The 26,879-nt window shown below is 36.5% G+C and overlaps 1 protein-coding gene across 1 annotated transcript in view; it reads left to right on the top strand.

The window, feature by feature from the left end:
* Nucleotides 1-26,879, top strand: part of LOC145680832 (venom allergen 5.01-like) — a 112,083-nt gene that overhangs the window by 53,893 nt on the left and 31,311 nt on the right. Inside the window, exon 4 of the mRNA XM_081751936.1 lies at nt 9,047-9,128. Coding sequence (XP_081608062.1) covers nt 9,047-9,128 — 82 coding nt within the window. The remainder of the gene's footprint in view (nt 1-9,046; nt 9,129-26,879) is intronic.

Below are 26,879 nucleotides of genomic sequence, written 5' to 3' on the forward strand. Positions count from 1 at the left end.
TATGCTATGCGATTTTAATTGGACAAAAGAACTTTACATACGATCCTAAGAATGAGAAAGTAGTAGAAGAGTTTTAGATAGTTAAATGTATTTTTGTGTTGTTTATGAGAGTTTTCCATAAACGAAATTGACAAAAATGATTAAAAAGTTTATGGTTAAAGATAAAAATTGAAGGGTGATCAATCATTTTCTATATAATAAATACGATGGCGAGTCATATTGAGGTTTTAAATAAACTTGGAAGTCTTGAGCAAAAACAGTATTAAGAGAATTAGAATTAAATGTAGAATATAAGATTGTGAAAATGGAAAAGATTAAAACTAAGTTTGGAAAGAGCATTTTAGTTGAGTGTGAGGAGTTTAAGGTCTTTCTTCCACCTAGATTTACAAAACACTTAACAGATAAAATGATTGATGAGATCGTTAAAGATGGAATAAAAATCAAATACACTGGTCTAAAAGATAACTATCGAACTGTTGAGTTCTGTATGTAAATTTCAAATGAGGATCGATTTTGTGAATTTCTCATAAAACGAACATTTTCCTTATAACAAATAAGCTATGGCTAGCTATTTGAACAAAAGAAATGACGTTAAAGCATTGAGATTGCTTCGCATAGATGAGTTAGAAAAAAGTAAACTGTACGAGATAACATTATGGAAATTGATTCAAACACAGCGTTTTGGTCAAAGAGATGAGAAATATAAGACGTTATTACCACAAAGGTATAATGACGATACTGAGCAAGTGTTGAAAGATATGAAAAAATATAAGCTGTTTGTTAAGTATGAGGGTTTGAAAGATTTAGATAATGGTTATAAAATACATCAGTTTGCTTTAGAAATGAATCCAAAAAATAACAAAAATAAAACTTATAATTTTAAGTATGTTTTAAGTGTATAAGTGTTTTTACAGTTTCAAAATTATAAAAACTAAAACCTTTAGACGTATAGAACGCAATGTCATTTGAATTTTAAAGATCTATGTATAAATAAGAGATTTATTTGAGTTTTTGTAATTATATCCTTAGAGTTATGCAACCTACAAACATTTGATAGATAGTAAATTTATTTGTCTATTGATTGCCCTTTGAATTTTGAAAATCGGTTAATAAACAACGGAGATATAAGAAATTCAAAGTTTCGGGAATTTTTTACGGGTTTATTTTTGAGTTTTTGGGAAAATGTTATTCTTTAAAAGAGTCTTAGGATTAAATGTAGATTACGATAATATTTTTATTTTTTCGATTTAATGAAATTTTATAGAGATATTGAATAAAGGAGAAATATTCTGTGGGTTGTGCAACCATTTATGCATTTTATAAAATTGGTTATGTTATTAGTATTCATTTATTGTTTGAATTTTTGAAATCGGTTAATTAGGGACCGAGCTATTAAATTTTAACGTTATTTGGGGGTGAGGCTGCAGTGTTGCCAACTCACTTTTAACAATTATCATATTTATTAGTAATGGGGTGAATTCATCTCTATATGTTTTAAAGCGATATCTGGAAAAATTAAAATCCTGGAACGTTCCGAAAAAAATGAGGTGGAAACACTGATTCTAAAAAAGAGATCTAGTGAGATACCTCTTAATTTTAGAGAACAGCATGTACAATTTGAGAGTTGTGATTTTCTTTCTTTTATTTGAGGAAATGAAGTTGAGGAAATCATGTTAAGTTATATGTAAGTCATTCTCTCTCTTTCTTCCTTGAAGTGGAAGGACATATGACGTGTATCAATTGACATCATAGTTACTGCGTAGTCCCATCCCGTGGGATTGCGTCATATAACAGCACCATCTGATGTCTACTGCAGCAAGAAGTTCTGTTGGTGTGAGGAGTAGGAAAGAGAGAGGCTATAAATCTCATGTACATGTATGTTATTGCTTCTCTCGACTGAATGTGTGTGTGATGAAAGTATATATATGCATGTAACAACCATATGCAACATACTAAACTTTAAGTTCGTATTACTCAGCTATTAGTAGACCGATTTCGATCAAACAAAAACTATTTTTGCAATCAAAGACAGTTCTATAAGTTATAAGTTTTAAATATAAGTTTTTATGATTTTAAATGTCATAAAAGCCTATGCAATCTCACTTTGCGCTATCCTTCTGTGTTAAAGTGTAATGGTCAATGGTGGGTTCATAATTTTTTGGTAGTTAGGGGTAGAGGGGGAAATGCGCTCGTAGTGAGGTTGACTATCTACTATCACCGTATGGCTGTACCATCCAGAAGTGTCCCTTACTGTACATAGTCATAATATTTAGTACATGTTTTAAGTTTTCTTGTCTTAGGTTGTAGGTGTGATAAAATTTTAATTTTTTCGCTAATCTTCCTCAAAGTCGCTAGTTCAGTTACAAAGCTTGTAAACTGCACCAGAAAGGTCAGAAATGATATTCCATGAATTAGAGAAACATCACAATAACTATATTACAAAAGAAAATAGTGTATTCTGTAGGGAGGATATTACGAAAGTAAATAAAAAAATATCCGCAATTTTGACATTGTTCGTACTAACCTCTGTCTTAGTTTATTTTATAATTATTCTGTTGTGGTCATGCTACGAAAGTTTGTCCCTAATTCCTCCATTTGAATTCCTTCCGCTGCAGATAGTGTATGACACCTCCATTAGAAGTTTGCACCAATGAGGATCAACGAGCAGTGATCCGGTTTTTGTGGTCGTAAGGTGTATCAGGAGCCGGAATTCATCAAAGAGTTTCGATACAATACAGGAACAGTGACTTGCCGCAACTAAGTGTCTACGAATGGATCGAAAACTTGAAAAATGTTCGCACAAGTGTTACTCACGAGGAAGGAGCAGGACGACCATCTGGGACAGAAATCATGACTACATTGAGCATGCACGTGATAAGATTCTGTTAGACGAGTGATTATTGATGAAGTGACACATCATCTGGCCACTGATACACCTTCAGACCCCAAAAACCGGAAAAATTGCTCATTGTTCCTCTTTGGAGCAAACTTCTAATGGAGCGCCCATGATCTATCTGCAAGAAAAGGAAGACAAATGGAGGAATGAAGATCAAACTTTCATAGCATGATAATCGTCATAACAATAAAATAAACGAGTCAAAGGTCAGTATGAACAATATAAGAAGAGTTATGTCAAAATTGCGGATAATTTTTACTTACCCTCATATATATATATATATATATACGAGTTAGTTATTAGACCAACAAGAAGGGTTCTTATATTGATGAAGAAGTACTGTAGTAGCATGCTAAAGAGTATTATAAAACAAGCATTATCGTGTGAAAGAAAGAATGAACTAATACAATCACATATCTTTCAAGTGCATAAAATGTTAAGTGAAAAAATTAACAATAGTATAATCATAATGATTTTATCACAAACTTGTTAGTTTTAAACAAGTAATATATATATATATATATATATATATATATATATATATATATATATATATATATATATATATATATATATACAGGGTGCTCGTGCATGAATGTCGAAAAATTCGTGAGATGAATCTACAGGTAAAAACTAGCAAAAAATGTCATATGAACATTGGGTGAATGCGGCTTCCTTTGGACGCTAGAGGCGTCTGAAATGTCACCTTCCGAGGCGGCAATTTGCAATATCTCAAGAACGGAGAGAAATACGAATGTTGGGTCAAAACATATCAAAGGAAACCCCATCCGAAGAATACAATTATGCATAAGTGGTGGCGAAACAGTGGCGGCGCTAGAGGGGGGCACAAAGAAAGTGAATGAAACATGGAGAAAAGTGAACAATTTACACTGAAAAATTGTAGGAGGGGATGTTACTTGGAATATGCAACAACAAATGTTAATGAACAAAGGCAACAACGGCTAGTCTGTAGGGACGTTATGAGAGGCGGATTGTAGGAATACAGTATCTTGTAATGGTGAGAAATAGGAATGTCGGGTCAAAAGATATCAAAGGAAATGCCATTCGAAGAATCCAATTATGTATAAGTGATGGCGAAACAGTGGGGCGCCAGGGGAAGCACAAAGAAAGTGAATGAAACATGGAGAAAAGTTGAAATTGGTGAAAACACAACTATTTGAAAGCAATCAGGAAACAAGGAATAAAACTCTAGGTGTACTGTATAATACATGTCCGATGACAGAGGGCGCATAGCTACAGTAGGTGGAAGAAGGGGGCGTGCAGAGCGTCGCGTAGTAGAGTTAGTTATAGGAATAGTGAAAGCGTGGGTAACGAGAGCGTTCGCATCAAAGGTGCAGAGGACAGCGCACAGTTCATTCGTACTGAATGGGGCAATGACAGTAACAGCACAAGCGTTTTAGTGCTACACTCTACAGGCAGGGCAGTAATCCATGTGTATGTGAATGTGGTTTACTTTGTGTCGTGTGAAACAGTGTTGATGTTGACAAGCGCTATGCGTAATGCACCACAATGAATAGAGTAGTACACACTAACGCCGAAATGGCAGATATGCATTTGATGTACGGCTTAGCGAAAGGTAATGCGGAAGAAGCACGTAGGTATATGCGGAACGCTACCCAGATCGACAAATTCCAGCACCGGGGATGTTTATTCGTATTCATCAGCGATTGCGGGACACTGGGTCATTCCTTCCCAACACAGACATTCCGAGACGACGACGCGTTCGAACACCCCCCCCTGGAAGAGAGGGTACTCCGACATGTGACCCGGAACCCGAGTATTAGTACCCGACGAATAGCAAGGCAGGAACACCTTTCGCATCAAGTCGTGCTAAGCATCTTGCATAGTAATAATCTCAGACATACCACGTACAAGGAACGCATGCGTTATACGATGGTGACTATGAAACCCGATGACGTTTCTGTCGTTGGTTATACCGCCGCTGCCGTGTATCACCAGCCTTTCTAACACAGGTATTGTTCTCGGATGAGGCATTATTCACACGGGATGGCATCACAAATTTCCACAATGACCATCGATGGGCACTCAACAACCCGCATGCAATTGTAGAGACGAAGCATGCAGACCGTTTCCAATTGCATGTGTGGGCTGGTATTATTGGCGACAGCGTTGTGGGACCACATTTCTTACCACAGCGATTGAACGCAATATCGTATCTCCAGTTTCTGACTCAGAGCCTACCTATTCTGCTTGAAGATGTGCCACTGAGGACACGACAGTGTATGTGGTTTATGCATGATGGCGCCCCTGCCCACTCATGTCACACCATTCGTGCATATCTGAACAAAACATTTCCACGCAGGTGGATAGGTCATGGTGGAAGACAAGCACGGCCCACACGTTCACCCGACCTGAATCCCCTAGATTTTTTCCTGTGGGGTTACGTGAAGAGTCTCGTGTATACACGGCCCCTGCATGATGTTGAAGATCTTCGCCAGCGTGTATGTGCTGCATTTGCCACATTACGGCAAACGCCAGCGATATTGGCACCAGTCAGACAATCCTTACGCCATCGTGTAACTGTCTGTCTCGAAGAACAAGGAGGACATATTGAACAGCTGCTATAGAATGGCATTATGTTGACCATGGTAAATACAATACCTCTTGTTTTTACAGTACACTGGGTCTCATCTTCCATACGTGTTTTTTACGATCTGCACGTTTCATCACTAAGAGTGTTTAACAGTTTCTTTGCAGCTCCCATGCGCCCCCACTGTTCCGCAGTACGTGTGCATAATTGGATTCTTCGGATGGGATTTCCTTCGATATCTTTTCACCGGACATTTCTATTTCTCTCCGTTAAAATGATACTGTATTTCAACATTCCACCTCTCATAGTGTCCCTACAGCGTAGCCATTGTTGCCTTTGTTCATTAACATTTGTTGCTACATGTTCCATATAACATCCGCTCCTACAGTTTGTCAGTGTAAATTGTTCACCTTTCTCCGCAATTCATTCACTTTCTTTATGCTTCCCCTGGCGCCGCCACTGTTTCGCCATCACTTATACATAATTGGATTCTTCGGATGGCATTTCCTTTGATATCTTTTGACCCGACATTCCTATTTCTCACCATTACAAAGATACTGTATTCCTACAATCCGCCTCTCATAACGTCCCTACAGAAGAGCTGCTGTTGCCTTTGTTCATTAACATTTGTTGTTGCATATTCCAAGTAACATCCCCTCCTACAATTTTTCAGTGTAAATTGTTCACTTTTCTCCATGTTTCATTCACTTTCTTTGTGCCCCCTCTAGCGCCGCCACTGTTTCGCCACCACTTATGCATAATTGGATTCTTCGGATGGGGTTTCCTTTGATATGTTTTGACCCAACATTCGTATTTCTCTCCGTTCTTGAGATATTGCAAATTGCCGCCTCGGAAGGTGACATTTCAGACGCCTCTAGCGTCCAAAGGAAGCCGCATTCACCCAATGTTCATATGACATGTTTTGCTAGTTTTTACCTGTAGATTCATCTCACGAATTTTCCGACATTCATGCACGACCACCCTGTATATATATATATATATATATATATATATATATATACACGAGGTGTGGAAATTAAATAGCAAGACTACCCCCACCTCCTGTCGCGCAGGATCGTAGAGGGAGTTAGCTATTGATGTATTGTTGATCATGAGCAGCCACTATTTGTCTCATGCTTCTGAAAGCTTTTGTTTTCTTAGAAGGCTTGATTGAAGAGGATAGTGTTCTCTAGTAGTGCCGGAATCATGGTGCAGAGTAAAGTTGAACAGCACATTAACATCGAATTTCTTGTGAAATTAAACAAAAACACCCACGGAATGTTGTGCAATGTTAAACGAGGTGTATGGTGATAATGCTATGTCAGGTGCGCGAGTTTTCGAATGGCACAAACGATTTTCGGAAGGTAGAGAGGAGGTTGAAGATGATGAACGACCCGGTCGCCCTCTGAGTTCAAGAACGGACGAAAATGTTCAAGAAAATAATGAACTTGTTCAGAAAGACAGACGTCTGAGCATTCGGATGATCGCAGACATGACAAAGATTAACAAAGATTCAGTAGACAAATTTTGCATGACAATTTCAACATGAGAAAAGTTTTTGCAAAAATTGTCCCGAAAAACCTCCCTCAGGAACAAAAATACATTTGTAAGAGCATTTGCTGTTACGCCATGGAAGGTCTTAAAGCAGAACCAGACTTGCTAACACGTGTCATCACGTGGGATGAAACATGGATTTTCCAGTATGACCCCTAGACTAAGCGTCAATCCATGCACTGGAAGACTCCCACATCGCCAAAAATGAAAAAAGCACAAATGAGCAAGTCGAAAGTGAAGGCAATGCTCATAGATTTTTTCGATATAAGGGGCAACGTCATGACTAAATGGGTTCCTCAGGGTCAAACGGTGAATCAGACCTACTACAAAGAAGTCCTAATCAAGCTGAGGGAAAGAATAAGGAAGAAGAGTCCGGATTTGTGGAAGAATGATGCATGGATCCTCCACCAAGACAATGAACCTGCCTATAATGCCCTTTCTGTGAACCAGTATTTAGGAGCAAAGCGCATTCTTGTGCTCGATCATCCTCGTATTCCCCGACCTGGCTCCCTGTGACTTTTATCTATTCCGAAAAGGAAAAGTGCATTGAAGGGAAAACATTTTCAGTCTGTGGAAGAGGTGAAACGAGAAACTGCAGAGTTGTTTGAACAGGGTGACATCTAATGACCTACAGCATAGGTTTGAACAATGGAAGACACGTATGCAGCGGTGTATATATAATCGAGAGGATAACAGCTAATTGTAACTTTCTTTGCAATACGTCACATTTATAACACGTCTCGTTATTTAACTGTCACGCGTCGTATATAGGTAACAGTTGATATATGTAAAAATTCAGATCTTGAATAAAAATATGAAACTGTAAATATAATTTAAATTTTAAGACTAGACAGCTCCGAAAATAGGTGATTTGAATTTTGAAACGATGAATCAAATTCTACTAAACTGAAATGTTGGTAATTTAGTCTTCTGAATACAATAAAAAGTTTTTAAAATATTTGTAAATAGGAGCGTATCCCTGATCTGATTTGTCATGATGAATGTCACATTAATGTCTCAAATTGTATCCGGAAGACTATTATTCATACGATAGCAATTAGAGCCTCTCTGTAAAGAAACCTAAAGCAAACTACACCCTATTACAATGTTAACAGTATCTTGCTGTAAACATGAGGCTTAAATTAATTGTCACTATGTGATGTTAGGCGACTGAATTTATTTAAAAAGCTCACACGTTAATGACGTAAATATAGAGGGGTTTTGTCTATAGTAAGATGAATAATGTGCACATATATGTATGCTAATGAACCCTAATCGTCACGAATCATGACATACTAATTGATAAGTAACGATTGATGCTAATGCTTCTGAAATTTAATGACATTAATACTGCATTCCGTCTGTCTACATATGGTTTTTCCAACAACTATTTTACTTTGTATGTTTATGCAGTAGATTTAGATTTGTGTGAATATGCTTCTAATGTATGTTATTGTAGGATTCCTCGAATAGCCATAATATTGATATGAATCCATGGTATGTCATGTTAATTTTTGTCCTACAGTAAAATAGTCATGTTCTTATGCTGACTAGGTTATATACTATTTCTTATTTTAGGAGTTTTCTTTTAACTAAATTAACTGTTTATTTAAGCTTAGGGGAAGATGTCCTGTCTATCTAACCAAAGGATCTGATCTGGGTCATCTTATTTCCTTTTCAGACTTTTGCCTCAAACCTTTCTTCTGATATTCTATGTGTTCTTAATACTATAAAGAATAATGTTTTTTGATTTGGTTTCGGGATCAACAAGATATGGAATAACAAACTGATATACTGCCTTTCCACCCCTGTTTTGAAATTACCGATAGCAAGTTAAAGTGTGAAGCATCAATACATCGATCTGAAATGCCATAGATTACCATTCTTCCAAGAAATGTTGACAAAAATCTTGTTCAGCGTATTGGAGATAGTAGAGTAGTATGTAGTCATCTTTGAGATTAGTAGAACATCATTAACTACAATTGTTTGACTCATGATAGATTTTTAATAACTGTATTTTACAGACGTTGAGGGAAACGCTTATCAGAAGAGCAGAAAGTTGGATCAAATACTGCAATGAAAGTGTAATATTTTGCGTAGACGGCTGTAAGTAATGAAATACTTATTTAATGACTAAGAAGTCGAGCACTCCAACAGGTTTGCAAATAGCTATTGCATGTTTATACAACACCAAAAACGGAAAACTAGTAATAACAGCTCGTAACATTGGACTATTGGCAATAAAGTAGGTATCAGTGCATATTGAAATTTGTTTCCCTTCGTAATAATTAAATAACTAACTCTATGCCATATGGAATCCGGAGGTTGTATGCCGCATTCACAAAATATCTTTATTGACTCCTGTCCCTAGCCAATTGGATCTAGTCTCTGCACTAAATAGCACAGAAAATCATGATTGAGTCGAGCTCTGATTGTCAGGTCAAAATTATTGAGGTTGACGTATCATCTTTAAAATCTCTGAAGCGAAAGGGAGCGATGTATTCAGGAAAGACACCAGGAAAACTAATACATGATTTGGCGCAAATGATAATTCTGATAGCCACGAACTGTTTAAAACTTCCTGAAACTAGCAACCCATGTACTGTTCAAATAAGATTACCTTGAAATGTTCCCTACAGAAATCAAAACAATTCACCAACTCAGAAACATACAGTACTACGGAGTGGCATTTTTATTCCATTTTTAAACGATCCCATCTTTACCTTAAAGATTTTTAGCGCATCAGCTTACAGTGTCGTATCTACAGTACTTGCTTCTAATAAAGTATGAAGTTACATTTGATAATGTTCAACCTACATTTGGATTTTACAAAGATGGTATGATTTGTACTTATTATCGGTCATTTGGGTAGAATGGTAATTATGGAGACAAAAGTGGAGTGAATATCAAGAAAAATTCTGTAACTGTTTTCATTGCATTAGATAAATGAATATTTCCCCAAATATAAAAACACAGCTTAAAATATTTACTGTAGTTCCTGTATCTACATTTTCAATTCAACTAAGCTATTCAAACTGAAATTAATTAAAATATACAATATGTTTGAGGAACAGAACACTGAAAAAAGGCAGAATGAACCTGCTTGCTTTGAATGGACTTTTCGTATGCTTTATTTATAAAGACTTGGTCTTAGATACTACCAACGATCAACTCATCACCCATTTTGCTGGATCTGGAAACGTAAGACGTTTACAATTCAGGTAAAATCTAGGTTAAATTTATGTATGTTCTCTTCGTAATATTAATATTCTCTTTAACTATGAGGACACGAGGTAGAGAGTACCTCAACCTCTCCAGTAGTCTTGTAATTCCGATGCTTGCGATATTAGTCTGTTATTACCTTTAGAAGATTCTCCCACATTAAAAGGATTTGTCCCTAACATTAGAATAATATAACGATAACGTTGTATTTTATATATTGCGTTCGTAATCAGGGCAGCAGTGCTCAACCATCTTGCCATTTTTGACATAGAAGAAGAAAGAAATAATGTAAGCAATATCTGTGGATATATATATATATAATTATATTGCTCTTTGTACCCATATGCTCAAAAAAATTTGAGCGTATACTGTAACTCACGATTTTTCGCATTTATTCCATTTTCCTTATGTTTATGGGTAAAATTCAGTTATTAGTAAGTGGAGATAATAGAAAGCAATCCACCTAAGGAGATATTTTCAAAAAATATAATAAAATAATAAAAATATAAGCAAAAAACCAAAATTATGCTAGGTTTTGTGTATATTGGCAATTATGCTTTCGAGGGATTTGCAGTAGCAGAGCACGATTCCGAAGGGAAATTGATAACAGGCAGTGAACGAGCTGGCGGAAGGAACTGGAAAGTGGAGTAAAATATTGAATTTATTGGTTTAAGCCTAGTGTCTAGATTGTCTGCCAAATATAAATTAGCTTCTGTAATCAAGATGTCGTACGAAAATATAGAAACAAACAGGTAAACTCTTATCTTAAGGTTGGAAGCGATACTCATCATGGTTATGAGCATTATTTGTTAATAAAAAGAAAGCAAACAAATGTAGTCTCCATGGTTAGGTGGGTAGAGTGGCGGACTAGTAGTTCTTATACTATTTTGACACCAGATCGAATCACATCCCATCCCAACTTTTTTTTTATTTAACAAACCATTATAGGCAGCGTATAATTTTCATGTTAATAAGAACCGAAACAATATAATAACGAAATAACTTATTGATAGAATCCTTTAATCGGCGTATTTATTCAGGATTAGAATACTATTGGTAACAAAGGTTGTTTTCGGTTTATGCAGTTATATAGTTTCTCTCATCCTCTTTTCATGGAAAAAGAGCAATTTTGTCTCCAATAAAGTGTGAAAGATATATACAGACACAGACATCGTAGTACCAAACGTGATTTATAGTGATGAAATGAACAAGTTTACCGTTATCAAAAAAGAGAGCTATAGCAAATTATTGGAAGTTTTTCTTCTTTAGCTCTTCAGCATGTTAAATATATATATTCTTTATAAGATAGTACTTTGTTAGGCAAGATGTGCGATCATATCCACAAATTTAGCTAGGGAATGAACAGGGTGCGAATTGGCGGAGGGATGCCAGGGATTTCCCCCTGACAAAAATCTTTCCCCTCTGGAGAAGAAAATTCTATTCCTGACAGGAATAACTTGCCCCCTCTTAAGTGTTCTTGAATGGCCATGAAGATAGAAAAAGGGAACAATTCTTATTTTTGTGTAGCTAACCTAAATATTGCTTATTTGAGTGAAATTTATGAAACATCTCGCATTTCAACTGTTTTATATTCGTTAGTAAAAAATAACTATATTTCAAGTGTGCGTTTCGTAAGGGGGAGGGACAAGTTGCTGTGACTGAGATCCTTCAATAGTTGGATGCAGACAGGTTGCCACATTGAATTATTTCGCGGGTTTCGCTGTGCACTGTAGCCATTCTAAGTAGTCTACGATCTTCACTCGCCAAGAACAAACGACTGAATGACAAATTGGCAATACAGCCGAAGTCATTCACTTCTTTCCCCAAGCAAAGGGATGGTTTCCTCTGCAAGAAGGCTGCGGGGTGGGTCCGAAGTATGCAAGGAAACTCGAAGGGAGTGGAAAGGTCACCAAATGTTTGAGTCTGCAGTTACTGGAAAAGAACCCATGTCACCAGATTTAGTCAAACAGATGATGATCTAGTTTCATCCACACACACACACACACACACTCACACACACACACACACACACACACACACACACACACACATATATATATATATATATATATATATATGTATTAAGAAGAGATCTCAATAACGAGTAGTTTTTAGTTCTGTATGTATTTGATAACATAGATTAAGACAACCCAATACGATTTCAAGAGAAATTGTACTTACGGGGATAACTACTTTCATGGAAGCTTAATAGTTGTTTGTATCTAGATCCCCTTCCCCGTTCTAATGAATGTTAAGCTTTTAAACGCTTTCATAGCCATCTCTGATGAGCTTGTAAAGAAGTATTGTTGTCGGACCCGTAGGAGCATTAAGTGTTTCGACATAGTGGTGTCATTGCTCGGAAAACAATGAAGCATCAAAAAACAATTTTAGATTGTTTCGACAAAAAAAGCAAAATCGATTTTCCAAATAATTCAGAAAGTAGTAACCGCAAAACGTAAGCGAAAATTATGGCTGTACTGACAAAGGGTGATGAGTGTGCGATTAATTCAGAAAATTCAGAAAGTGTTAATTTAAGTGGAGATACAAATGAAACTTGCACAATTATTTGTGGTTGTGTTGAGAAGCAAAGATTTGAAAATTGAAGCAAAATTGACCATGGTTTAGTGCAAAACATAGTGAGGAAATGATTTGTTTGTATTGTAGTGATGTACAAAAACTCAAGAGTTCTCAAGAAGAGCAATACACGAGTGGAATTTCCATTTGTGAACGGAGTTGTTGCAAAAAAAAAAAAAAAAAAACAGTAAAAAAATTAAATGATAAAATATCAGACCATGCGAAATCTAACTATCAAATAGATTGCGCGAGAGGTTTGGAAAAGAGACAAAGGATATGATAAAATCATCATTATCTAGCAGTATGTCTTTGTGGGAGGAGCAAAATAAATCGAAAGTGGAAATGACTTTACATAATTTCCGCACTTCCTATTTGTTGTGTAAGCGAAATGAATCTTTTAAACTCTTTAAAGATGTGTGCACTTCACAACGCCTTAACGGGGCTAATATGGGACAAATGCTACATTCAAAATATTCATGTCCAAATATAACTAATTTCACAGCTAAGAAAATGCAGAAAACTTTAATTAACCATATTATACACTCAAGCAATACATTAGCATTTTAGCAGACGAAAGTACTACAATTTCGTACAATATTTGTTTAATAATGTATGTTCTTACTCAGTTTGACGGGCAAGCATGCAATTACTTCTTCGATATATTGGAACTATCCTCTCTTACAGGTAGTTCAATAGCAGATGTTATAATTTTTTGCTTAGGGAAACATGAAATTTCTGAAGAAATCTTTTTAAAAACGTTGTTTTTAGTTTCTGATGGTGTAGCAAATCTTCAGGGACACTATAAGGGCGCTGCATCAATTCTCAAGAACAGATTTAATTCAAATTTAATTTTAATACAGTGCTTAAATTACAAGTTAGAGCTCGCCATTCATTACGTAATGAACGGACTATGAACTTCTCTTCATTTTAAGTCCTTTATGAATTCATTATGCACCCTTTTCTCAGCAAGTCCAAAGAATCAACGGCGTTTAGAAGTTGTTGCAGAGAAACTTCATTTTGAATTACAAACAATTGGTCGTAGTTTTCATATTCGGTGGGTAGCCTCGTCCTGTTCTACAGTCACGGCTGTATTGAGAGATTATTCTGCTCTTATCCACTTTCTTAATGAATGTAGTACGGATGATACATATTCGTCAAAGGCTCGAGCTAAGTTTCATGGAATGTATGAAGTAATGTCAAAATGGTCTTTTGTCATGCAGATTGTTTTCTTCAAAGACATCCTAGATACTATCAAACAATTATCATTATACTTACAAATGAGGTCATCAAACGCAATTACTGTAAATTCTGAAGTTCAGCGTACCATTCGTGCCCTAAGTGCAATGAAAGACTTACCTGGGCATATCTTAAATCTGCCACACAGGAATACGAAGCGAAAATGACGTTTAAGGACTTGGAAATGAAGTCTCCCTCAGCCACTGGAATACAGAATTTTGTATCATTTCGGAAACAGTTATTGCATGGACTTGTGGACAATATTGTTGCGCTATTCAGTGACTCCAACAACTTCATAAAAACTTGTGAAGTATTGAACCAAAAGAAGTGGCCAAGCAATGAGAACGAATTAATTTTATTTGGTGATAAACAAATACAAATGCTATCTGATTTTGTGAAAATAGACCAATCTGATAGTAGCAATTCTTTGTGGTTACTAATGGGACCCGGACAAATCCGCCAAATGACAAATCTGCCAATTACCAAATCTGCCAATTACCAAATGCGCCAAACGCGAAAATGACCAAATGTGCCAATTGTGAAAACGGACAAATCAGCCAATGGACAAATCTGCCAATTGACAAATCTGCCAATTACCAAATCTGCCAATTACCAAATCTGCCAAACGCGAAAATGACCAAATGCGCCAATCGCGAGATGGACAAATCTGTCAATGGACAAATCTGCCAATTGACAAATCCGCCAATTACCAAACCTGCCAATTACCAAATCTGCCAATGGACAAATCTGCCAAACGTGAAAATGACCAAATGTGCCAATCGTGAGAATGGACAAATCTGCCAATTACCAAATCCGTCAATTACCAAATCTGCCAATGGACAAATCTGCCAAACGCGAAAATGACCAAATGTGCCAATCGTGAAAATGGACAAATATTCCAATTGACAAATCTGACAAACGGAAAACACCCAATTCTGTTTGTATTATCATCAAATAACTGGATAATCTAGTAAAAAGCATACAGAAAGAAAATATTTATGAATATCAAGCAAGAAACTAAGAGTAATTAATAGAAAGTAATCAAATCAGCGCCCAAATATTTGAGGATTTGAACGAGGTAACCATTTACAATAACATTAATGTTTACTTAGTGGGGGAGACCGGAGCTGGTTGGCAGCAGTGGCTGGTTGACGAACTGCATATAACTTCCTTCATTAATTAACATAATGAGCTGTTGCTACTGTTAAAAGAGCGACCTATGGATGCAGTTGCCACCTTCATATGGAATTTGTAACTTGCGGATTATGGCGTCTATTAGATAAAGAGTGTTTTTGCCAATCTGAAGTATTTTTTTCAGTTCTCCGTTACAACATCACAGAATCGTCACTACTTGGAGTACAGAGGTAAGTAATATAGCATTAGTTAGATCTGAACTTTGTTTTTATGGATATTCAAACAATAAAACGTAAATACTAAACAATTGCTGAGTAATTACTACTTTGTTGCACAACATGGGCTTGGGGTTAGTTGACGTATAGCATTTGGGGTTGGTTGGCAAGTGCGCCAAACAACCCTGTGTGGAATTTTATTTCATTTTACTTTTATTGTTACATTGTTTGTTTTATTGTTGTGTAGTTTACAGTTCTACCAATATTTTACTTCAATGTTATAGAATAGCATGCACGTATTGGATTACTGTCAAAATTTAGAAATCGAGATAAGACTGTATGCCAGACTCTGAATTTTCTGAATAGGCCTAATTCTCAGGATCAAGAATATTTTGTATGTGCTCTTTTGTTACAAAAATAGAGGCCTAGCTATTGCTTTTTCTTTCTTTGTGGAAAGTAGGAAATAAACTGCATTTCTCAATAATTCAGCTAAAACATATCTTAGTTTCTCTTAGCTACTTTGTAAACAGCGGGAAATAAACTAGCTAGTTCAGTTATTTTAATTACATTTAGAAATATGAAGAATTAGCGTACACCAAATCATATTAAAACTGATGTGCTTTGATAATCTTGTAGCTTTCAATGTCATGACAACCAAGCTAGAATGAAAGAAAGAAGTTTTCATATTTCATAATGCTGATTCTTTTAAATGCTGTGAATAAAAGTCATTTGAAACTTCAAATAGCTTACTTCATTGCAATATATATAATAGAATTTAGAAAAATAAAGTTTATTTCTAATGAATCCAATTTTTGTTTGTGTTTTGCTACATTTAAAAAGTATGCCACCTAGCCCCACAATATCAGCCAACCAGCCCCTTAGTAGGGGTCGGTTGGAATACTCCGTTTTCAAAGAAAGAAAGAAATATTTGTCGAAAACTGTAAACAACAAAACAAAAACAAAAATTGAATTTATTAGAGGAAACATTGGTTTGTCCGTACACATCCATTACATTTCAATACAGTGCACAATCTGCTCATTAAAAAAATAAAGAATGAAAAGTTCGCCAACTAGCCCCGTACGTCCCTATATGTTTAAAAAGTTGGTTATTTTGTGAAGACCGGAGAGACATATGATGTAAAATTTCAATAAATCGTACATGCTCTAACGCAATGAGAGATAATTTGCTTGTAATTATGTGTTAATTTTGATGAATTTATAACTGTTAGAAATGAATGTTCTTGTTATTTGCTGAAGTGATTGCCCCCTTTCTGCACTGAGGCTATATTTCCCGACCTCTTGGACATTACCATATATACATATTACAGTTGGCAATACTTCTTAAAATGACGTAGTTGCGAGAAATTTTTAAAGCGATCGTTGCTTGTCTTCGTACCTTTGACTCTTGACTAGTGTTGTAAAATTTCCGGAAATTTTGAACCCGTTGGTAAAAAACAGTTTTTTTCGGTTTCTTTCCGGAAAAATTGAAAAAATTGGGAAGATAACAAAAGTCTTTGTATCAGGTTAATTTTACTAGTAATGGAATCGTTTTTCCTCAAACGCGTGAAAGTTATTAGTTGAGAAACTTCAATATTGCGACTATTTAAAAAAGAAGCAATCTAAAATAAAACTGTTGTAATTATTCTTTTGAAAATTAATAGTCTGCACTCATTTCCTTTATATGTTTTTTAGTCGTTTATTCGTGGTTGTGCATTAATTAAAGGACTTTAACAGCTGCATATACATCTACCATCATGAAGCGTTTCTGTTGCAACAAATAGAGTTCTTAAATGAAACTGATTTCTTAATATGCTCTTTGATCTGGTGAAATTTTGTTAATTTTAACCAAAATACTTCTTAAAAGAGACAGCAGTATGCAAATTTCACTAATACTCATACACTAAAACATATAATTACTATTATTTAATATCTAATATGGACTTTTATATAAACTTTATGCATAATATTTTGTATGTAAAGAAATACCTGTTTTCTAGTGTGACAAATTATATAAAAATGAAAGTGACTATATTTGTAATTTAACAACTTTTGAACCACCAGACTGAACTCGAAAAAAATTTCAATATAGATGGAGTTTGGGCCTAGGATGGTTTTTATCATTTCACTTTGAAGGTGCAACTTGGAGGAAGGAAGGGGGAATACATATTGAAAATGACCGACATTAGTGTCAAATCCATAATTTTCGGGGCAGCAGAGATGAACAGTGACTCTTTCAATGCTGTTTAAATTCAAATTCATCCCCGCAAATTATCCCCGCAGGGGAACGTGAGATGTATATATATAAGTGATGGAAAATGACCGATATTAGTGTCGAATCCATAGTTTTTGGAGTCGCTGAGATGAAGAGTAACTTCAGATGCCGTTTAAATACAAATTCGGCGCCATAAATTGGGGGCGTGGGTTCGATGCTGTCTAAATCCAAATTCATCCCCGCAAATTGGAGAAGGGGAGATGTATATATATATATAAATGATAGAAAGTGACCGATATTAGTGTTGAATCCATAGTGTTTGAGGTCGCTGAGATGAGCATTGACACTCTCGATGCCGTTTAAATCCAAATTCAGCGCCGTAACTTCATTGAGGGCGAAGGATTGATATATAAAAAAATGATCAAAAATGACCGTTATTAGTGTCGAATCCATAGTTTCTGGAGTCGCTGAGATGAGCAGCAACACTTCCGATGCCGTTTAAATCCAAATTCAACGCTGCAGCTTGGGAGAGGGAGAAGGGAAAAACGATCGAAAATAGCCGATTTAGGATTTAGATTTCTGGGCTTTCGGCATCTAAGGCCATTTAGCCCTTCACGTTTTTTGAGGGATGACGTCCCTCTTTGAGCACACAATCCGGGGAAAGGAAAGAAAGGATGGGGAACAAAGGAAGCGGCCTGGGACCTATAAGTTAGGTACCACCCTGGCATTTGCCTGGTGTGAATGAGGAAAACCCAGGAAAACTCATTCAGGGTGGCTGATCTGAAAATGCGTTTTACACTTTTTCGACCGAGTGCCCCGAAAATGGCCGATATTAGTGTCGAATCCATAGATTTCGGGATCGTTGAGATGAACAGTGACACTTCCAACGCTGTTTAAATCCAAATTCAGCCAACATCAATACTCCTAAAGAAGGAGGATAACGTAAAAGTAATTGAAAATTTCTGATACAAGTGTCAAATTATTGTTTTTGGGGTACCAGTACCTTATTAGCAGTTTTGGTGCCCTTCAACATGAAACGTATTCTTCCCGTGCGAAGAACGCTTGTTTTGCTAGTATATATTAATAACGAACGGAAGTTTCACATGTTAATTTTTTTTAAATATATTTCTCGCTGTTCAAATTTACACTTATGCGGTGTATATGTTTGTGTAAATAAGACAATCTCTCCTTCTGAGTTCTTCTAAAAATATACAAATAATAAAGAGGGATTTTTACCCGAAATGAGAAAACTAAAAAGTAAACCTGTTGCTTTAAGTACTTTTCCTGCTAGCTAAATACATTGTATATATGCTGCAGACACGTTACAGCAAATAAAATTAACATCAGGCGAAGAAATAATTTTTAAATTATATTTGCGGTTTTTGCCGATATTTCCGAAAGGTTTTTTTTTAATGGGTTCAAAGTTTCCGCAAATTTTACACAGCACAAGTAAGATACGTATTTCCATAAAATATATATTTCATTTTAACATGCCGGTATTAATGATTCTGGCTCCGTTATTTTAACTCTTCCCTCTCATAAAGCGGGAACTTCATAAGATTACTTAAGATAATTTCAATGCATCTATCTTAATTTTATTTTAGTATCTTTTGTAGCCATAACCAGAGTTGGCGTGGGTCAATGAAAACTTGACCCACCACCCACCATGACCCACCACCCACCATGACCCACCACCCACTGTGACCCACTCTGACCCACCACCCATGACCCAGTCTGACCCACCATGACCCACCACCCACGGTGACCCACTCTGACCCACCACCCACCATGAACCACTTTCATTCACTTTGACCTACTCTGACTCACCAAAATCCATCGTCATCAACTCTGAACACGATCCACAGCCTCTTCTGAACTGACTAAAGAGTTTACACTTGTATGAAATTGTCACTAATCGGAGTTTGAATTTCTAGTCAATCGCTCAAGCACCACTCTATTACAATAACGGTGGATCTGACCTTTACGATATAAAATGGTAAAGTGTTTGTCAGTGAGGAAATTGAAACAGTCAGAGGTGGGGGGAAATTAGTGTGTGCCTAAAATATACTTGTACTAAGAGAGTATTCTTGCAAGTGTTAATTTCTGAACGCTTTCCGCAAGAAACTTCTGTTCGCAGGAAAATACTCCTGTACAATATGAAAAAGGTTATGGTTTCTCAGTTCACAGTATTTTTTCTCACAAAAGACTTGAAAAATCAGTTGTTCATAGGGTATAAAAGTGCTCGGGTACCCTATGTGAGAGCATTTCCATAAAATATGCTCATAATTTTAATTTGTGTAATCACTAAAACATTACGTTAAATTTAAGTTACAAATATGCATAATTGCAATTATTATGAATATTTATTCAAAGTAGTTTACCTAAAGCAAAGCAGAGACTTACTAAAAATTAGGTACAAAGTTGAATAACACAAATAAGCCATTAGTAATACAAGTATACATTTTCCGTAACTCGTAATTTTCCAGCTTAAAACAAATCTGAAATCGGATTTTTTTCCTGTTGGTAGCTTTTTGGAGGTAAATCAACCGCAGTGGAAAGATGTCCATCCTTCAGCCAAGAAATAACTAGCTCGTCTACTTTGAGCATGTCTAGCGGTGGGCCATTAACATTGATGAACAACAAGTTAGACAATGTTTGAGCACTTAGTCTATTTCTAATATCAGTCACCTGTAAATTCATATGGGGAAATCCCCGTTCGCACTCTGTCGTGGAAATTGGTAATACTTTTATCCGACATAGAAATTTCTGCAACTCCTCATCGACAATCTACTTGTTAGACTTAAGTCTGATAACGATTTCTCTTGGTCTGGTTTGAAATACTCAGCAAGAAGTATCATCTCTCTTTCACCATACAACATCTTTTCCATATCCACCATGTCAGTTGGCAATGTCGACCCATGTAGAACAGAAACTTTATCTACCACGCCTTTGATAGGGAATTTTGTGCATAAATTATCAATTAAAGCCTGATGAACTCATGATTTCTTATTTGCTTATAAATTTAATTTTTGTAATTACACATGAAGGTTTGATACCATTACCAAGTTCCCTCCCCCGTCTAGAAAGCAAAAGGGAACGAGGTTCCTGGAAACTGTTCAGAGGTGAATGGGAATTTCCCTCCTTCTTCAACTTCAATTACCACACTGCTGTTTGCCATGTGCCAAATTACGATGAATTTCAATTAAATTATCATAGTATAATTATTTCCTTGTTGAATTATCAATACTTTTCAGTGGAAAAAAGGATGAAATTTCGAAGTTCCAAATCAAAGTAAGTAGACCAACGTAAAGGGAAAAAAGTGTAAAATTTTCCACACAATTATGCGTACAATCCAAACTTCAAATTTCCGTGTAATTAAGCTTAGAGTACAAATTTTATGGCTATTTTTCTCATAACTTTATGGGTTGATTGCCCTGTGCTGTAAGCGCTCCATATTATAAACATAAGCTTCGGCAATTATTATAGCAGAAAGCAATGGGTATATGAAGCCAAGCACTGCATTTTTTGTTTCTGATTTTTTTTCTTAAATAACATCGATCATTTTTACAAACCAACTCACTACCAATTGTCCATATATAGAAAGTGCCCCCCCCCACACACACACATAAAGGAGAATTTAAAAAAATGCTAAGACACATTCTGTTTATTTTCAATAAAGAGTTAATACACTGAATTTCAGCTCCGTAAATTTAACGGCTTGCGAGATACTCATTTTTTTTTTTCGCAAAAATTCGGATCTTCACTACCTTCTTAGGGTATTATGCATTATAATAAAAGCAATATAACATCCCAATTTGGATTAAGGCCTAACTATATACCAAAAGTAATTTCATTTGACTTCGCAATTTGACCGTGATGATCAGGCACACATAGTTACATTCAATTTTTTATATAATAATTTATATATTACAGTGCTTCAAAAATGTAGTTTTTCCAGTAGATAGCTCTAAAAACTCACAGGTCTCGAAAGCCAAGTAGTAGTATAAGTCCTATTGCTATTATTACTATTAAAGGTATCAATATCCAAAAGTGCCTGAAGTTCTTTTTTCACTTAGTTAGATATACTCACCTCAGGTAAGTAAACAGAAACAAGTGGAAAAGAAAGGGAAATGAAGGCCTTGAAAGTAAAACGGAGACAAATTTACCAGTCTTCAGAAGATACTGTCTACAATGCAGTGAGCAGAGAGGGTCGGTAGATCATACTGAGTCGGTGGGTCGCAGTGGGTCATGGTGGGTGGTGGATCGCAGTGGGTCACGGTGGGTGGTGGGTCACAATGGGTCACGCGCTGTTGACCCATGACCCACTGAACCACTCAGAAAACGACCCACTTGACCCACTGACGCACTCCATCTCGGGCCATAACTCCATTCTATTATGGTGTTAACATTAAAAGAGAGGTGCACATACATTTGTTGACACAAATTTTCCCTATTCTAATACAAGGAACATAATAAACACTCAATGATCTTCACTGTAAACTAGTAAATATAAAATATTCTTCATTTTAAAAGCATAACGAAGTAAAATATTCGAAAATGTCAATTTTTCCCAATTTTTTTCCGTTTTTTTTCCAAGCTCGGGAAAAAAGGTAAAAAACTGTTTTTTACCCAAAATTTCCGGGTTTTTTCCAGGCCTTCACAACACAACACGTGACCAACCGTTTTGGTAGTTGCGATTACCAAATATTCTCCTAATTTCACGACTTTTAGCAGTATTGCCAACTTTAACATTCATTATCATATCTCCTAAACGGTGTAAAATATCAAATTGCTGTAAACGGCATTATGATCATTACATCTTTTTACAATAATCTACGTAATTAGATGTGATACTTATCTCAGCTCTTTTTTGAAATAAAGCCCTTTGCAAGAAGTCAAGTTTTGAATTTCTTGTAGCTTTTTTCTTCTGTTTCATAGAAATACATCATATGCTGACCATAGTATTTAACACTAAGGTGCTTTCGATGTGCGACGCACCATCCGTCTCATTTGCGTCATTACTGTTGTAGAGACCTCCGAAATGGGGAAGTTTCTGGATTTTTGTGATATTATAGCATAATTAGTTTCCAATACTAAACAATAAAAGTGGTATTGTTTGTTTTCGATTTGTATGTAGACTTAAAATTTGTAATAAGTTAACGTAGTGCTATTTAAAAAATACAACTTTGTATTGAGTTGGCAACACTTTTCATCCGGTGATGTTAACCAATACGTGGCTAGGTGTCCCCCTTCCTACAGTTGCTTCATGCAAAGTTTCGCTTCCCTCCCTCTTTTAGTTTTTCTGTTATCACGGTTGGACATTATAAATGACGCACCCTGTATATATATATGCGAAATGGTGTATAGTAGTAAATCAGAAGGAGACCCGCACGCTGAGAATTAGTCGACGACGTATGGAACCGGCCGCGCTAGCCACTTATGTCCTACGCGTACCTCCTAGTGGTGCAGACTGGTAACTTCCTGTCCATGGTGAAACTTACAGGTTTCCCTAATGATAGGAAAGCAAACAGGGAGGTCTATCATGAGGTGATTTTTGCCAAATACCTTCAACTTGTTTAAACAATCATACTAGGACACAATAAGCCAAGACCCTCATTCTCCGGAATCCGAACTGTGTCTGGGCAAGGCAACGTTCAGAATCACATGCAGGCAGAGGGTGCTAAGAATCCCCGGAGTTACAGACTAGGTTGTCATTTAAAACTGACCATGGCTACAAACAATGCAAGATCCCTGGCTTCAGAAGCAAGATTTCAGGAGCTGGAAGAAGAGCTACAGAAAGTCAACTGGGACATCGTCGGATTGAGCGAAGTAAGAAGAAAAGGAGAAGAATTAATCGAATTGAAGAACGGACACTTATTCTACTACAGAGGATCAGAATGTGGCAAGACCGGCAGAGTGGGATTTCTTATCAACGAAAAAGTAAAAAACAAGGTCCTTGAGGTAGATAGTATATCTAGTCGAGTAGCAAGGCTTGTAGTCAAACTCTCCCAGGGATATACACTACAAGTGATTCAAGTGTATGCACCTCCCACAAGCCATTCAGAGGAGGAAGTGGAAATGGAAATATAATATAGGTTGTTGTGGAAAAGAGTTGGAAAGACCTTCATCAAGCAGTGTATTGACAACATCTGACTATGATATATATATATATATATATATATATATATATATATATATATATATATATATATATATATATATATATATATATATATATATATATATATATATATACATACAGGGTGGTAGGTAACTCCACCGAAAAACTTTGAGAGGCGATTCCTTATACGAAATGAAAGAAAAAAATTCTAATGATACCTGGTCTGGATAATTCCTTAAACCGCTTGGGATAGACTCTATTGTTGTGTGCCTCAGAACCACTAGGGTGACAGCATAACTCTCGAATGCCTGGAGCAATTTCAATCAAACTTCGTACATGTATTACTTACAGTGAGGAAACAACCACTATGGGCGAAAGATAGTTAGTCCTTTCATCCCTAGAAAGGTCACAGGAGGATGATATATAAAAAATAATGTATGTAGGTGTGTCTGTATGTATCTATATATTGTCTAGCATAACTCTGGAACGCCCGGTGCAATTTTAACGAAATTTGGTGCACATATTACTTATAACCAGGAAAAAATGTTGTAGAGGTGAGATACACCTATCATCCCCAAGAGGGTCACAGAGGGTTGACATATACAAATATTTTTTCTAACCGAAAATGACTGGTATTAGTGTCGAATTCTTAGTTTTCAGGGTCACGGAGATAAATGGTGACAATCCAGATAGCGTTTCAGTCTCAGTGGAGGTCAGATACCCCTACCATCTCTAAGGGGGTCACAGGGAAATGCCGTACAAATAATCGAAAATGAGCGATATTTGTTTGGAATCCATGGTTTTCGGGGCTGTGGAGATGAATGGTGCCATACCCGATGGCGTTTCTGTCCAAATGTAGCTAAGAAACCCCTATCAACCCTTCGGGGTCACATGAGGGATGACATGTATAGTCGGGATGAACCGTATAATCAATCATTGAAATGTATATTGATAGGGTAGTTGGGAGTTCAAATATTTTTATAAACCTGATCTCCCCGTTCAAGGACGGGCATTTCAGCTAGTTTAACCAATAAAATACAAACCAGGGACATATATAGGCGATAGGTTCTGGTGGTCCGCACTCAGCTCCTCCCGCCCCCAAAAAAGCTGCTTTTCTGTTAATTTAGTCTAATTTTAGGGGCGATTGTACAAATTTTAAAATTCTTTATCCTCAAATTGAAATTGGACTCCCTCTAGAAAGAAATTGCTGCGTATGCGCCTGATACAAACAGTAGAGGGAAACTGGGTTGGATTGATTGTTACTACCATTTTAAGAGGATTTTCCAATTAAATAGTGATATTCATTGGTTAGCTCAATTTAGATGACAATCATTTTCTCCTCTGCATCGATCGGCACCAGAGTGGATAAATTTCGAAATAAATTCAAACGAAAAATTGTATGGGTGCTGAACGCCTATCAAAAATCCTCTATAAATATTTGATCCAGAAGCACCCATCTACTTAGTTCATTATTAGTGTTTAGCGTTTCTTTCCAGCACCGAGGCTATATGTAACTTGTATCTACAGTTTGAGATGGGATCCGAACCACCGTAATGCGCCTAAACTTAAAACCTCTCCCACTGGGAATCGAATCCGGAATCTCCTGTGTGGCAGACATCTCCTAGGCACTAGACCTGTCTCAAATCCAGTCTCATGTGTAATTATAATATGCGCTTATCCTAGACACTTTTGTCCGATTATCAAATGAAAACCACCGATTAAATTGAAAATTAGGTATATGTATACAGTTACAGCAGTAATGAAAGTGGTGTTTAATTTTGTATAGGTGAAAATTCTTTGCATCTCCTTAACATGAACAACAATATGTTCAAATAATATTTCTAACGTTAAATAAACCACTTGTAGACCAGTTTCAATACTATAAGAGTACCTTCATCAGACTTAAACACACTTATCTAGTGTAGAAGTCATATAGTAAGGTTGATAGTCGTCATATTCGGTTATATCAAGTACTGTAAGTCATCAATGTTACACAACACTAACACAGTATTAAGAGAGCGTAAGGAAATACTATCAGGCCTATATAGTCGCGGTCTATTCGAACACATCAGTTTGATGCAGACATCTATGTTTCAAAGAAACGTGCCAAAATCATAGGTCATAGGGTTTACTTATATATAGTTAGTGTGGCCATGAGACGAAACCTTTGGTGTTTCTCATCTCGTCGCGTGAAACAGTCTCGTCGCAAACATGAGATGCTGGTGTCCTCTCGTGTCTTTGTCTCGAAGTCTGTGCCTGGTGTCGTGTCGTCTCGTAGAACATTACGAGACAAAACTCGTGATAAAAATGAAGGGAAAACCGACTATATGCTAGTCATAACCCGAACAAGCCTGCGTAACTACCGTCGCGGATCTCTTACGTTAGCCTTTGCTTTATACAACTGGGTAGTATTGCTACGAGAGGAGACGGGATATTGGGACTGTCGCATCTCGTCTCCTTCCAACACTGTCGCGTGTCTCGTCTTGCAAATAATAGACAGGTCTCGTCTTGAAGTGTTTGCTCGTTATCGAGACGAGACGAGACATGAAAAAGGGCTCGTCTCCTGACAACACTAACCATATATAGGTAAATCTATGGGCTACGATTTTGGCATGTTTCTTTGATGATAGATGCCTGCATTACACTGATGTGTCCCAATAGACCGCGATCATAGGCCTGATAGTGTATGCTTACGCTCTGCGCAGGTGCAGACAATTCGTTTTATTTTCGTTTCAAAGCTATCATGTATGGTTTGCAAAGTTTGCTTGTTCTCGGTGGAGCCGTTCCCGAAATAGCACGACAAATATCATTTTTAATGAATCGACTGGCTCTGAATCGAATCTCAGAAACTACAAATTTTTCGACAAATTCTTGTTTGTTACTTAGTTTTGCAGTGTCCTATTAATCTACCAAGTTTCATCAAAATCGGTTGTTGTGGCTCAGACACCTTATGGATGGGTCACAGGCCCTTGAAAAGTAGTGGAAGAAATAATAAAAAAGGACTTGAACCATATAAATATTGTTACTTTACTATTTCAACAGAAACGAAGTTACAACTGTGCTGACGACCTTTACGGGGATGGAGAGTTCACAAGTTTGGTTGGTCCTCGCGCAGAATTTGTGTGAAAGACCATGAAATCTAC

This window comes from Thermobia domestica, chromosome 1, assembly GCF_964235325.1.
Source record: "Thermobia domestica chromosome 1, izTheDome1.hap1.1, whole genome shotgun sequence".
NCBI classification, from domain to species: Eukaryota; Metazoa; Arthropoda; class Insecta; order Zygentoma; family Lepismatidae; genus Thermobia; species Thermobia domestica.